This window comes from Oryzias melastigma, linkage group LG6 (genome assembly GCF_002922805.2).
Source record: "Oryzias melastigma strain HK-1 linkage group LG6, ASM292280v2, whole genome shotgun sequence".
Lineage (NCBI taxonomy): Eukaryota > Metazoa > Chordata > Actinopteri > Beloniformes > Adrianichthyidae > Oryzias > Oryzias melastigma.
The window spans coordinates 18,354,664-18,368,530 of NC_050517.1; the positions used below are offsets into that span (position 1 = coordinate 18,354,664).

General features: G+C 35.6%; 2 protein-coding genes across 3 annotated transcripts; one reads left to right on the plus strand and one right to left on the minus strand.

Moving 5' to 3' along the window:
- Window positions 1-487: 487 nt before the first annotated feature.
- Window positions 488-5,836, minus strand: cib2 (calcium and integrin binding family member 2). Of its 2 annotated transcripts, XM_036212373.1 has the most exons (5): window positions 4,114-5,836; window positions 2,759-2,870; window positions 1,990-2,137; window positions 1,713-1,908; window positions 488-959 (listed from the first exon to the last, which is right to left on the minus strand). In XM_036212373.1, exons 2-5 carry the CDS (start codon window positions 2,825-2,827, stop codon window positions 938-940), a joined length of 435 nt encoding a protein of 144 aa, XP_036068266.1. In that variant the 5' UTR covers window positions 2,828-2,870; window positions 4,114-5,836; the 3' UTR covers window positions 488-937. The 2 variants fall into 2 exon arrangements, with proteins under 2 accessions (XP_036068266.1, XP_036068264.1); XM_036212371.1 differs by lacking the exon at window positions 488-959 and having other exon boundaries at window positions 1,650-1,908.
- A 479-nt stretch (window positions 5,837-6,315) lies between these two features.
- On the plus strand, window positions 6,316-12,147 carry lrrc61 (leucine rich repeat containing 61). The gene is made up of 9 exons (XM_024282152.2): window positions 6,316-6,700; window positions 7,943-8,038; window positions 8,135-8,281; window positions 8,370-8,430; window positions 8,531-8,616; window positions 8,701-8,766; window positions 10,742-10,810; window positions 10,943-11,068; window positions 11,521-12,147. Exons 1-9 carry the CDS (start codon window positions 6,670-6,672, stop codon window positions 11,625-11,627), a joined length of 789 nt encoding a protein of 262 aa, XP_024137920.1. The 5' UTR covers window positions 6,316-6,669; the 3' UTR covers window positions 11,628-12,147.
- The last annotated feature ends 1,720 nt before the right edge of the window (window positions 12,148-13,867 follow it).

Below are 13,867 nucleotides of genomic sequence, written 5' to 3' on the forward strand. Positions count from 1 at the left end.
CTGCATACAGAAGAAACTGTTTCCTCTTCCAGGAATGTTCCTTGCTTTAAAAACAGCTGTTCATTTTAAATAAAGTTTGAGGAAAAGATCAGGACAACTTACTTAAGTATACAAGATGAACACAAGCTGATCTGTTTTAGGAAAACAAACACAAACCTGTAAAATATATTTTTTTAGTGCATATCAGCATTTGGCAGACAATTGACATACTTAGAAGGACAAAAAAAACCCTAACATCCACAGCAAATTAGGTGATAATCACAAAGTTACAGGTTAATTAAACAGATACAGAGAGTTTCTCAATGGAATAAACTTTTAATTTTTAATTTTAATTTTTAAAGTGTTCATTTTAAGCACAAAACAGCAAAAGTTAATCGATAACTGTCAAGGAAATTGCCACCTGATTTATCCCCTCTTTAGAATAAAATCAATAACTGGGATATTTAAATCTGAATACAAAAAAATAATATATTTAAATAAAGACACATGTAATAGAGGACTTTGACATTTAATATAAAACTATGATCCAAAAATGGCTTTTATTAAAACATTTTATAATATTGGCTAAAGATAAAAGCAACCAGTTAACAGTGAGGTTTGATTGTTGTCATATTGGAGTAAAAAGAAACAGCTCCAACTCATACAGAGAACTCACAGAGATCATCGCTGTCAGTGCTGTTCCAACTTTAACTTCAAGCTTCATCCAAAATCCTAAAACACTAAATATCAAGTATTTATTGCAGGAAGACTCACTGGAAGACAAAAGTATTACATAAGCAAACTTTGGTGCACAAGAACTGACTTCAGTATAAAGAGTCTCTGTAGGTCAAGTATATCTGTTCCATTCTGCTTGAATGAAGGTGGGAGTGAGGGGCATCCTGGGCAGAGGCTGGAGAGGTATGGTTGGTGCTGTGGTTGGAGCACCGTCCGCCATCTCTCAGATACGAATATGGAAAGTACTGCGTCGGCAAAGGAAACAACATCAGAGGTCACTATGGTGTTGCAGAGTCCTACACCGTAAGTCAGCGTGCACAGCGTTACACACCACCAGCACGTTTTCAGATTCAAACATTGCCAAATGTCAAAGTGTATTTAGGATGCGGTAGCATTTCACTGCTCTTACTTATCTGTGGGGTGACACCCACAGCTGTGGACAGAAACAAGCAGTTTGTAAAGGTCACGCCCACTTCTTCATGCCCCTTTTTGCATTCTTAAAATACTTCAATTAAATACATTTATGTCTTTGGACTTCTATAAACAATTTTTTTTAAAAAAGAAGAGAAGAAGCAAACATATCTTCTGCATCTCAGCAGAAAGATAAACCTGAAGGCGCCCCTAAGGAATTATCTGTGCAGTTACTGGATAGGTGGAGATGAACGGTTCTGATCTTCTCTCACAACTGTCTGCTTAATGTTGTTATAAATAAAACAATGAATAAGCTGGAATCGTCGCTGACTGTTTTAAGTTGAGTCCTGTTCACTGGAATAAACAAATTTGGAAACAAATCTCAACAAAATCTGTACTGAAAATATACCTGTAATATAGTAAAATAATAATATTCAAAGTATAAAATTAATTTTCAAATATACTTGCAAATTACATAAACATTGAAAACAAAACTGTAAAGCAAATAGTGTTTTTTTGTGCAGAGTTATATGTTAAATACCTAAAAACAGGTTTTTGAGGCATCAGGTTCAACAAAGACTAAATACCTTAAAAAGTCTGGAGCCCTAGTTATCATATTTTCAAAGTCAGCAAAGGAGAGTTTGCTGTCTCCATCCAGATCGGCCTCCTCAATAGTTTTCTCACACACCAGGTCCACCTCCTCAGGAGTCAGCTCCTCCTTTGTCAGTCTATTGAGAGTCTTCTCGAGGTCTTCTTTACACAGGAAATTATCAACATTAAAGTCTAAACCCAACAGGAGACATGAAATTAATTAATACATTTTTAATATAGCGTTCAGGAAATATAGAGTATACTTTTGAATACCGTAAATTTTAAAGGCATATATGGCTTTGAGTTCTCTCGGCGCCGTCTCACTGAGAACTGAGAACATGTCCACAAACTCGTTGAAGCTCAGGTTACCCATCCCGTCCTCGGAAAATGACTCCACAATCCTGTTGCGGAAAGGATTTTCCTGTAAACGAAATAAGATCAATTAAAAATAAAAGGTTATTCGCAACTCCGTGTTTTTATCAAGGTATTCGCAGAAGCAAATTACATATAAGGGAGGATCCAGGAGAGCAGATGTTGACATCAATCAAAGCAGTATTCTACTGTAAAACTTAAACTTACAGAGTTTTTAAAAAGGTGACCCACCAGTGTTTGCTAAATGTCTTAAATACAGGCAACGAGTGGTTAAAAATAAAGATTTAGTCATCTTTAAGTGACATCAGCTTTAGAGGATTTAGCTGTAAATTTCTTGAATTCTCCATTTGTATTATTTTGTGAAACTGATGTATGTTATTTCTAGTGACATTTTTTCCTGTAAGTGGTTTTATTTTAATCAAATTTCCTGCCTTATAATGTTGAGATCATGTTGGAGCCAATTACTACAAAAACGAGTTAAAGACAATAAGTCATGGTGCAAAAATGTTAAATATCTTGTAGAATAAATTCATCTGTGTTTGAGAGTGTAAGAAATCAAATTACATTTTGATAAAAATATATGAGCCATTGCAGCTTGGATTATTGTATAAAACAAAGAGCCAGAGAAATTCAGGAAAATTCATCATACAATAAAACAATTCATTTTTACCTTTAGCTCAGGCATGTTGACTATTAATGCCAGCGGTATCTTACAGTCCGGTTCAGTTGTGTAGTCCATAGGAACCAGATGAGGAGCCAGCTCGTGGTATCTACCATGCAACCTACAAAAGGAGTTTTAACTGTATGTCATAGATGTTTGTGAAGAACAAATGATCATTATGAGTTATGTGTTTACTTTTTAACCTACATTAACACAATAAAAATGCTACATATGTCAATCAGCAAAAGATGATGTAATACACACAGCTGTAGACAGAAACAAGTGGTTTGTAGAGGATTGATGCACATTTTCCACAAGAAAACCTGATCCAGATCTTGAAAATTAAAAATCAATTGTCAGTCCTCATCAGAATGAAGGTCAGAAAGTCACAGAGTGGGTGAGAGACATGAGGGGAGGAATGATGTCACCCATAAAGGGATCCAGTCACCGTTTGTTCAATTAGTTTATTAAAGTATGATGAAAGAGGTGGAAATGTGACGCCTCAATAGAAGCTGCTGAAAACAGTCCCCTGGGTGAAAGGTCAGCATGTTTTTTCAAGGATGCTTGTAATGATCTGAGATGATACTGAAAAAACAAAATTTTCTAGATCTTTACTTAAATATCTAATGATTTTATGCAAATTTATTTAAAAAATAAATAAAATGTCAGGTTTTTTTTCAATCAAAAAAGTGTTGTAATTCCTTAAATGACCACTAGAAGGTGGTTTCAATTGGGATAATTACCAATAAACTGCCTTGTTAAATAAAAGTTGAACTTATCTCACAAAAAAAATTATAAAACTTTTCAATATTCTTTAAAATTGAAAATCATTTTCTTTTTTTTTAATCACAATGACTGTGGTGAAAGGAAAAGCTGTTATAACTCCAACTAAGTAATAATTTATGGAGGAAGAACCCAAAAAACCTCAGTTTTAATCTGCATAATTGCTAATTTCAGAATTTTCTTGACTTTTGGCCAAAAAAGGTCCAGTCAATGTAGATGGAACAATTCTACTTAACTTTTACAATGCAGCTTTGGGGTTTATCTGTCTAGTGTATGAACATCTACAAAGTCATTTTGTTTTTCTCCACTTGCAAACCACTTCAACCCCCACATGCAGATCTTGCTTCCTGTCAAATGTGAAGCTGATTATCTTTTGTGGGTATTTTAATATTTGTGGTTTATTCACTTGTCTGTGTTTTTGCATTGGTGCAACTTAGTATTGACAATTTTTGAAATAAATATATATGGTTTTGTGATTTTTCTGAATATTTTTGGTGAATTACATAATTTATACTGAAAGCAGCTTATACAAATTGTCCTTTATAGTACATTTGGAACAAATTATAACCAAAAACTCTTACCGTAGAATTTCTTTGCGAGTGAAAAATGTACAGTCCTGCAATGAGAAAAATCAATGTGTGAAGCGAAAATCTGTAAAGCAAAGATTATTAGTGGCACTTTTGGACAATTCTGTTATAGGGATCTCTCAGTGACACTATTGTTTCCATGAATGACAAGAAAAAGCAGATCGAGGTGTTTTGTTTCCCTGGAACGACAATCTATGTGAGTACATGGAGCAACATGATCTGCTGTCGTCTGACATGTCTGTGTTGGCATATCATCAAACAGACGTGCACGAGGCACGCCAGCTTACATTTGGCCTTTGTTTTCAGCTGTCTGAGCTGCACTCCTGGGTGTAAAAAGCACACTGCAGTCAACTGATGAGCTACACGTGTGTAAACAAACTATTGCCACAGTTTATGCAACTAATTTCTTTCACAAAACAAGCTAATAAAGAAAGAGTTGTGTAGAAATACTTCAGATTTTTACCTCAGCCATTAAAAGACACCAAATCAATGCTTCCTGTAGCACCAAATATTGCATTATCAGGTCTATGAATTAAAAAAAAATGTTGAAAAAGACTTTAAAGGATCGTATCAGTAACAAGAGAGGCTCTTGAGAACCAAACTCGGTCCTGAGAGTAGAGTGTCACACCATATCACTGACTTGGCATCAATAATTAAGCCTACACCTGATCACATGATGAACCGGTTCAGTTGAAGATATGCATACTAATGAAACCACACAGAGAGATGCCTTTAAGCCATAAGTGAATGTCAAACCTTCAGTTTGTTTAAAATGCAAAAAAACTGTTTTTGATTTTTCCTTTTATATAGTAAATTTATTTGGCTTAAAAGTCTTGTTGATTTGCAATACTAATAGGTATCAGCAAACTAATCACACTTCCAATGGTTATAAATAAAAAAAGGATTAGTTCAGATGATTTAAGTTAATCAAATTAAATCTTACCTTCATCCAGATCATAAGGGAAAAGAAACCACCTTACCTGATAAGCATCGAGCTGCTCGTCTGTGAAGATTGTTTGCTTATTACCCATTTTTATGTCAAGTTACTTGTTGCTTATATTCATTCACAACAATGAACGTCCTTTGAAGCCTTTTCTCACTGAAAGGCATTTATAGGGTCTGCAAAGCCGAGTCTGAAATGGGCTGAATTCCCCCCCAAAACACCTAAACGACTGGTTTAGGATGCATGCTGGTTCCTGTCCTGGAGATAAGTGCCATGTCTTCAAAAATAAAAAGTTGATTTAAAAAAAAAAAGAAAAAGGAACCAAAATGATCCAAAACTGTTGTCAGAGATTAGGATGTTTACTGTGAGGCATTATGAGAAAAAAGAGACCTGAAGCTCCTTAAGAAGTCAGCTAGACGTCCAGCTGAGTCCACACCGGCCAATGACACATCAGAGAAATAAATAAAGAAATACGATCTGAACTCTTCTGGAATGACAGTGACATAACCACACAGAAACCCTGTATTCAATACTTATTATTTATGATGATGTCACCAACAATTGGACTCTAAATTCTTGCAAATCAGCTTTTTGTTTAAAAACTCTATAATCTCATACAGACTTTTGGGGTGCTTTGAGATTATTTATAAAAAACATAATTTGAACAAACCCTCTTGAGGATGAATAATAATAAGATTCAGCATTTGATATTGAACACATTTAAAAACGGATTGCTTTTTGTTTTCTGTTGTAATCCTGACATTTATCAAATATATTGATTCAAACCAGCTTTTTTTGCGGTTTGTATTTGAAATATCTTGTGTTAACACAAACTGACAGAAAAACTTATTAAAGTCCTTCATTTTATTTTCATAAATAATCTAAAGCAATGGACTTAAAACTCCTTTGAGTACATGTGATTTATTTAGGATGCAGAAATTTAGTAAAAAATGAAAATAGGTGAATGACATGAATTATCCCCTTAAGAAACAAAATATTGATTAAATTTAATCACATAATGGGTACAAAAGGAAAGGTAGGGTTGATAATAGTCCTCATAAAATTGGAATAATTACATCACTTCAGCCAATCCGCTTAAGAAAAATTAGTGGGGCAAATAAATTAAATTAAATTAAATGAGAAAACTCTTTGATTTAATCTGGGATCACTTTGACTATGTTTTAAGGCTGTGTACATTTTTTTGTTAAATTGTTTTTTATAAATAAAGTTTTGTTTAAAGTAGGAGCACAACCGCAGTTTACGTACGGTAATCTAGAAAATTCCACATAGGTATTACTTTACTTTAGTTTTTACAGAAAAACCTGTTGCATTTTAAAGCACTGGGGGGAAACAGTGAAGGTAAAGATTAATTCTCTTTGATAGAGTTTTGCTGTTGGCTTCCCTCCCCTGGACTACACAAACTGATGTCCGTCTCTGCATCCCACCTGCACGGCAGCAGCAGCAGTAGTGAGCGTGTCCTGACTCCGCGCCCTAAGATAGATGACAATTTCATGCTTCATGGACACAAACCTGCCCCACTTTGCGCTGCTTAATTTGTCGCCTACATTTGCTTTTTTGTCGCTTTGCAATTAGCAAAGCTGACGAGGATGGACTCTAAGCGAGAAAAAGACCAACAAGGTAAGTTATGATGCTGGAGAGCTTGTTGCTATGGTGCTATGCTAGCACCTAGCGGCTAACGCTACTGTAGCCGGCTGAGCTCTACGGTGCAGCTGACAGCCAAGTCTTTGTTACACAATGTTTTATGTGGGTCATCTCAGAGAGGGGGGGAAATACACACATTTCATTAAAAAAGACACACAGTTTCATGCAGCTGAACCCCACAGCTGCTGCATTTGAAGCACTGGCTACCATACAGTTAACACAGCTACCAACATTTAGTGTTAGCTAACTGTAAAGCTAATGTGCTCATCATAGCTGATATTCCTGCAGGTTCACTGGATTTTTAATAATGTCACTTGAAAGAAAATCTATGAATCCAAATCAGTGCACAACATATGACAAAAATTCACAGTTCAACACAAACTAATACGATTACTTCATGCTTGAGTGGTCACTAGTAATGAACAGAACACTGTTGCTGCCCTCATTTCTATCTATTTTTCTTAAAAAAAACTTTATTAGTATGTTGAAAGTATACATACATAAATTCACGTCACTTTATATATATATATATATATATATAAGTAATAATATAACATGACTAATATAATCAGAATCATTTTATTGTCATTGTTGCACTCAGCCAATAAAATAGAATAAAATAAAAAAAAATAGACCGAAATATATATATATATATATGTAGAATAAAGAAGACATTTAAACAGACAACCATGTGAATATATACATGTATTGACAACATGAAAAATGAGTAATAAAATGAATCTTTATTCTTACTCTAAGAAACCGCGTACACACATATATCCACCAAAGTGTTCTGTGTCCTTGGAGACTGCTCGCATAGTGAAATTCATTAGTAATGCTTGGATTGCCTTAAGATGACAAAAGTGGATTGCAACTCCCTCAGCTCTCATCCATGCATGCTGTTAGGAATATAGCAGTGCACAGCAGTGAGCACGTTGCCAGATCTGCTCGCTTGTTCATCTTTCACTTTGCAGCACAAATGCTCACTGTGCTGTCAGATCTGGAACTCATAGGCAGCTTGAATTTGTCATTTGTTTACTTTTTCATCTGTTAACGGAACAAACAATGCTTTAGGCATTTTTTATTATTTTGTGGCTTTTTTTTTTTTTTTTTTGCAGAGCTGCTTGTTAATTAAGTGCCTGCGGCTGTTTTACAAAAATAGATGTTAACATGCTTTTCTAAATGTAGACTTGGCACCCTGATTTTTTTTATTTTCAGATGCAGACTGTGAGAGGATAACTGCAGTACTGCTCAAGTCGCGCACTGGAGAATTTGATCTGGAGTCAATCCTGTTCCTCAAGCTGCGGGGTCTTGGTAAGATAAAATCAACCATTAAATGTCATGTGTAATGCCAAGAAGTTGGATCATTAATATTATCATTATTTTCTTTATTTCTAATATATTCTTCAGGTATATGTGATCTTGGATGCATTGGGGAATGTGTTAATTTGGAGAGATTAGACCTATCTGGAAATAATATCACAAATTTAGCTCCTCTGGCATCGTTACGGCTCCTCTCTGTCCTTAATTTGTCTGCAAACAGGATTACTAATTTAGGTAAGATTTTAGGGTAAAAATGTCAAAATAGTTAACTCTATTAAAAATAACTAGAATCACAATTTTTTTAATGCTTTTGTTTTTTCAGAACCTTTACGCAATTGTGAAAATTTACAAAACTTGAATGTGGCTGGCAACAATATATCCAGGTAATAATTTACTAAATACTTTTATCATATTATGTGACAAATAATTGTGTTTATTAAATCAACATGTAACCACAATCTATCCTTTTTTCCCCCTCAACAGTATTGAGAACTTACACTGCCTTGTTTCTTTGAGAAAGCTGGAAAATTTTCGTCTTAAAGACAACACTTACAATTACACAAATCCAGGTACTGGTTTTTGTGACATTATTTGTCATTCTAATAGATGAGAAAAGTTAATTCATTTACTAAATGTGGTGTGTTTGATGTCAGTCTGCAGAAACTCATCATATAGAACTGTTGTGCTTGAGATGTTCCCCAACATGAAGGTTCTGGATGGTGAGACTCATACTTTTTTTTTGATATAACTAACTTTACCTTGAAGACTGTGTTCATAATGTAATTGAATGTAGATTTACTGAACCATATAAATAGATTTACGATCAGGCCCTGAAATATTTGGACAGTGATACAATCCTAATGATTGTGCCTCCGTAGGCTACCACATTGGATTTGAAATAAAAAAACTACAACAGACTTGAAATGCAGAATTTAAGGTTAAATTCAAGGGGTTGAACACAAACATATGATATAACTTGTAGCTATTTATGTGCAATCGCTCCTCATTTCAGAGGCTCAAAAATAATTGGAAAAGAAACATAGCTCTAAATATAATGTTACTCGTTGATATTTTGTTGAGAATCCTTCGCTAGCAACCTTAAGTCTGGAACCCATGGACATCACCAAACACTGGGTGTCCTCCTTCCGGGCCTTACTTGCAGCTGTCTTTAGTTGTTTGGTGGTTTTTCCACATTAAGTTTTGTCTTGGTCTTGGTCAGATCTGGTGATTGACTTGACTGTTGTAGAATATTCCACTTGTTGACTTTCAAAGACTCCTGGATTGCTCTTTGCAGTGTGTTTTGGATCACTGTCCATCTATACTGAGAAGTGTCACCCAATCAACTTTGCAGCATTTGGCTTAATTTGAGCATGAAGTATCTTTCTATGTAGTTGTAGTTTACCTTTCGGCACATCCCGTCAGCCTTCACTGATTTGCAAAGGTGGTTTGGCTGAAAGTTTTACACTGGATGTCATTCTTGACACAAGCTTGTATTGTTGAGGTACAGGGAGACCCAGATTAGCAGTAACACAAAGGGTCTTGCCTAAGGACCCGCACTGGACTAAGCTCATTGCACGCCTTGGGTAGCGAACCCTGGTGTCCTGGGTGGCCTGATGCCACTGGACTCTGTGCATGCCCATGCCATCCCGCTGCCTCCACCATGTTTTGCAGAAGATGTGGTGTGCTTTGGATCATGAGCTGTTCAAAATCTTCTTCAAACTTACCTGTTCCGATCGTTCTAGTACAGGCTGATCTTTGGCTCATCTGTCCAAAGAAGGCTGTTACAGAACTGCTCTGGCTTCTTCAGGTGTTTTTTTTGGCAAAGTCAATTCTGGCTTTTCAGTTTTTGAGGCTGATCAATAGCTTGTACCTTGTCGTGAATCCATTGTATTCACTCTGGTGAAATCTTATCTTGTAGTGGATTTCCTCAAGAGGGTTTTTCACTTCAGTAGATGTTGTGAAGCGGTTTTTCTACACCATCAAAAGTATTCTGCGATCATTCACCACTTTTGTTGACGTCTAGACCTTTTTGAGCTCCCAAGCTCACCAGTGCAGTCTTACCAAACTGTTGACTTAGCCACAGCCAACATTTCTGCTATCCTCTCGATAGATTTCTTCTTTTTTTTTCTCAGCCTCAGGATGGTCTGTTTCACCTCTGTTGAGAGCTCCTTTGACCACGTTTGTTCTTAGCATCAAATTCTGAATTAAAATGCTAACTCGAAATCAACTCCAGACCTTTTAACTGCTTAAAATATGACAGGTTAATTAGGGAAGAGCCCATGCACCCTTCTTTGTTCCTTTTTCAACCTTCTGAGTCATTTGTCCAAATACTTTTTTTTCCCCTTGAAAAGGTTGCAGTTACAAGGTAAATTGTTGTAAGTCCTAAACCCTTGCTCCAATTTGGATGTGGATTCTCTCAAATTACATCTGAGACTTTACATTTTTAGTTCATATTGATTTTTAAAGAAATGTATCCTGAATACACAATTAAAATAACAAAATTTGTGTCACTGCCCAAATATTTCTGGGCCTGACTGTATCCCAATCAGAAAAAGAAATACACTTTTTTTTTCACTACCAAGTACTCTACAATAAAAACCTTTATCCTTTATTTTCTCAGAACTGGGAAATAAATAAAAAAAACTTTAATCTAGATGATTCAGTGAGTATGTAAATATTTGTTTCTACTTGTAGGGGAACGAGTTGTGGGACGTGGGAGTGACTTGTATCAGTTATGCAAGGATATTGATGATACCATCAAAGGTATGTGTTTAGATATGTTTGCTATTATTAGTGACTTTACATTGACATGTATTACAATACAAATGATAGAGAATGTATTTGTTCCTGCTTATGTTAAAGCTGTCTGTGTTTTCTTTCTCTAAAAATCATCAGCTGGTTCATACAAAAATGGACAGCTTGTTGAGCATACGAATTGTAAGCCATGGGTAGAAGATACATATTGGGAGATAAAGAGATCAAACAATGCCATTATTGATGAAGCCTACAAGCAGTTCAATGGTAAGTTGTTTAACTGATTGGTTTATTTTGAGCAAGAAAAACACAGGGAAAACACAATCTAATTTAAAAATGCATAGCTATTTTAAATCTATTTAAGTTGTAACATTTTATATAGTGAAAACAATAGAAAATAATGCTATTTTTATTATATAATTCCTCCTCATTATAAGCAGAAATATTTGCATGTATACATACAGTACACACAGATGACACGATGATTCAATTCAATTTAATGAATGTCAAATAGAGTTAAATTAATAGCTTGAAAGAGAGTTGGAAGAAGTGAAGTTTTACATCCCCACTCCTGTCTTTTTTACTTTTATATATAGTTACCATAATCTAGTTAAGATTACTTATCAAGTTCTCTTGGTTTCCTCAAAAGTGTTCCAATGGGCTCCATCATTTCTCAAGTTACAATGAACTTATGTGTCTCTCTTATTGTTTTTCCACAGATGTTCTTCACGAGTGCAGACTCCTAAACAACAGAGCTTCTCATGTAATTTCACAAACTGAAAAATCCATGAGCCTAAAGAAGCAGTCCAAGCAATACGCCATCTGAGTCTGGCTTTTGAAGTGCGTCTCTGCAATACTGAGCGTTTTTTGCCCTATAATGTAACAAGAATAATGTACTGTAGCTTTTTCAAACAGCCAATTTTTGTCTAAATGCTTGACGGTTAAACCTGCTGGACGCATTTGCTCTGCATTGCAGTGTATGGCATTTGCTGTAATTGTATGCATCCTATGCATTAGTCTTAAGAAGAAATATTGCAGGATATAAAAGCTTTGCCCATGCTGATACCCCTCAGTTTGGTTCTAAGATGTCTTAACATGCACAGTGTGCATTTTGTATGATGCTGTAAAATCTGCTGCTTTAAGAGTTTTTAGGAATATTTAGCTATTGAGACCTTTTTCTTTTTCCATTTAGCGTTGCTGGTCCTTTTTGAACCTGCCCCTTGCACTGGTGACGTACATTTGCAAATGTGATTGAATGATTGTTTTGCTATTTCTACTTGTTTTATACCATGCGGTTTATCGTGTGTACAACCTGCTTATAGAAAATACAGCATTTATAAACCTAACCTGTTGTCTTGGTTATTTGTCCTCAGATTGAAGTCAAATGTCAGACAGACTGTGAACTTTGATGGAGCTGGTTAGTTGGAGTCTCAACAATTTTAAGTTCACAGATGCCATCTGCTGGCAAGAATTATCCAGTGAAATGTGATTATTAGCTTGGTAAATAATTGAAAGAGTCCTTCTCTGATTTTCCTTGCTTTTTTGCATGTGTTTTGATAGATCAATATGTAGATTGACTTTTAATCTAATGTGGTTAATATAGCATTAAGTTGGGAATACCGTTCACGTTTTTTTAAATTAAGGGAGTAAAAATCTATAGTAGAATAGAAAAAAAAGCGGAAGTTGAAATTTGGTAATTCGTCTATAGGATTTTACAAATTAATGTACTCACAAGTCCTTATGGAGGTTCAGTCCAGTCGGACTCCTTTCTCAGGGCCCTGCCTGTCTGCTCTTGTGCTTCACCACTGTTTCCCTACATGAAGAACCCTGAGACAGGGGAATTCAACTCTGATCCTCATGGGCCACAGCCTGTTTTCCAGATATTTCTATCCTGCTTACAGCTGGATCAGGTTTCTTCCACCAGTAGGAAGCCTCAATGACAGGGTTGGATTTGGACAGACCTGGATTTGGACATCCTTGCCTTAATACTGTCATACTGCGATAAGCTTAGACCGCTGGGATGCATTAAATGCAAATGTATTTATTTTGTCTTACAACAGATGTTCCAGTGATTCTACACTTGCCAGTTTTCTTCTAAAACTGTTGCAGTGACTAACTGCAACAGTATTGGTTCAGCAAATAGCTGCTTCATGTCCTCTCATTTCTTCAGTTACAAACATACCTCTCTTGTTCAGAACACGGCAAAATTCTTGTTAAAAGTTTCACTCTTGTCATCCTCTCAGAGTCCAACCAGGTATAGCAGATAGTTGCCTTTCGTGTGTCTGGTTCTGCTGGATGTTTCTGTTCTTTTCTTCTAATCAAAGATAGTTTTCAGTGTTGCACATGTACACAGACAACCCTTTGATTTAAAACAAGTGTCACTTATTATGTCTTTATTACAATACAATCAAGACAATCTAACTTGATTGGAAGAATCTGGATTCAAATGGATTATAGCAGTTTTGAAATACTCAGATTTTTGTAATCACTTGATTTGATGTCTTTTTTTGTGTGTAGCTCCTTGAGACAACCTTGGTTGTAATTTTTTGCTTCCTGAATAAACAGGACTGAATTGAAACTTTGATTTCTTGTCAAGATAATCTTCCAAAAAATTCCATATAATTCTAATTTCACATACATTTTTAGACAGTTTTGGACTTTTGAAGTATAGATGTGCAAGTTACGTCATTTTATTCATCATTATTGAAGCAAAAAAATGTAATGCATTTACATTTTGAATGTAAATAGGGACTGAACGTGGCTTCTTTTAGTTTAATGTCAGATGGATTAATGTGATTGCAGTCCTGGCAGCTTTTTATGACACCAACCAGCTGTCTCTTGGAAACTTCCAGACCCACATCCATGAACTCCTCCCTGTATTCAAAAATAGTCATGCACCATGTGGAACTCGGGCTCACTGGTCCTCTTGGCGTGCACCTTTTTCATGTGATACCTCAAGACCTTTCAGAGCGATTATGTAAGAACTGCTGCAGAATATTCTCACCAAGTTTAGGCGTCTATTAAATGGGACAATCTAGGAACAAGAAGCTTTTTTTTCTTCTGCAT

What these genes read in the sequence shown, in the direction of transcription:
- cib2 (XM_036212371.1), bottom strand. Translation starts at nt 2,827, where the DNA reads ATGGACTACACAACTGAACCGGACTGTAAGATACCGCTGGCATTAATA. An exon ending in TCAACATGCCTGAGCTAAAG is followed by an intron (nt 2,138 to 2,758) that starts GTAAAAATGAAT and finishes TTTCGTTTACAG; the next exon opens with GAAAATCCTTTCCGCAACAG. An exon ending in ATATGCCTTTAAAATTTACG is followed by an intron (nt 1,909 to 1,989) that starts GTATTCAAAAGT and finishes TGTTGGGTTTAG; the next exon opens with ACTTTAATGTTGATAATTTC.
- lrrc61 (XM_024282152.2), top strand. Translation starts at nt 6,670, where the DNA reads ATGGACTCTAAGCGAGAAAAAGACCAACAAG. An exon ending in CAACATGAAGGTTCTGGATG is followed by an intron (nt 8,767 to 10,741) that starts GTGAGACTCATA and finishes TTCTACTTGTAG; the next exon opens with GGGAACGAGTTGTGGGACGT. An exon ending in TATTGATGATACCATCAAAG is followed by an intron (nt 10,811 to 10,942) that starts GTATGTGTTTAG and finishes AAAAATCATCAG; the next exon opens with CTGGTTCATACAAAAATGGA.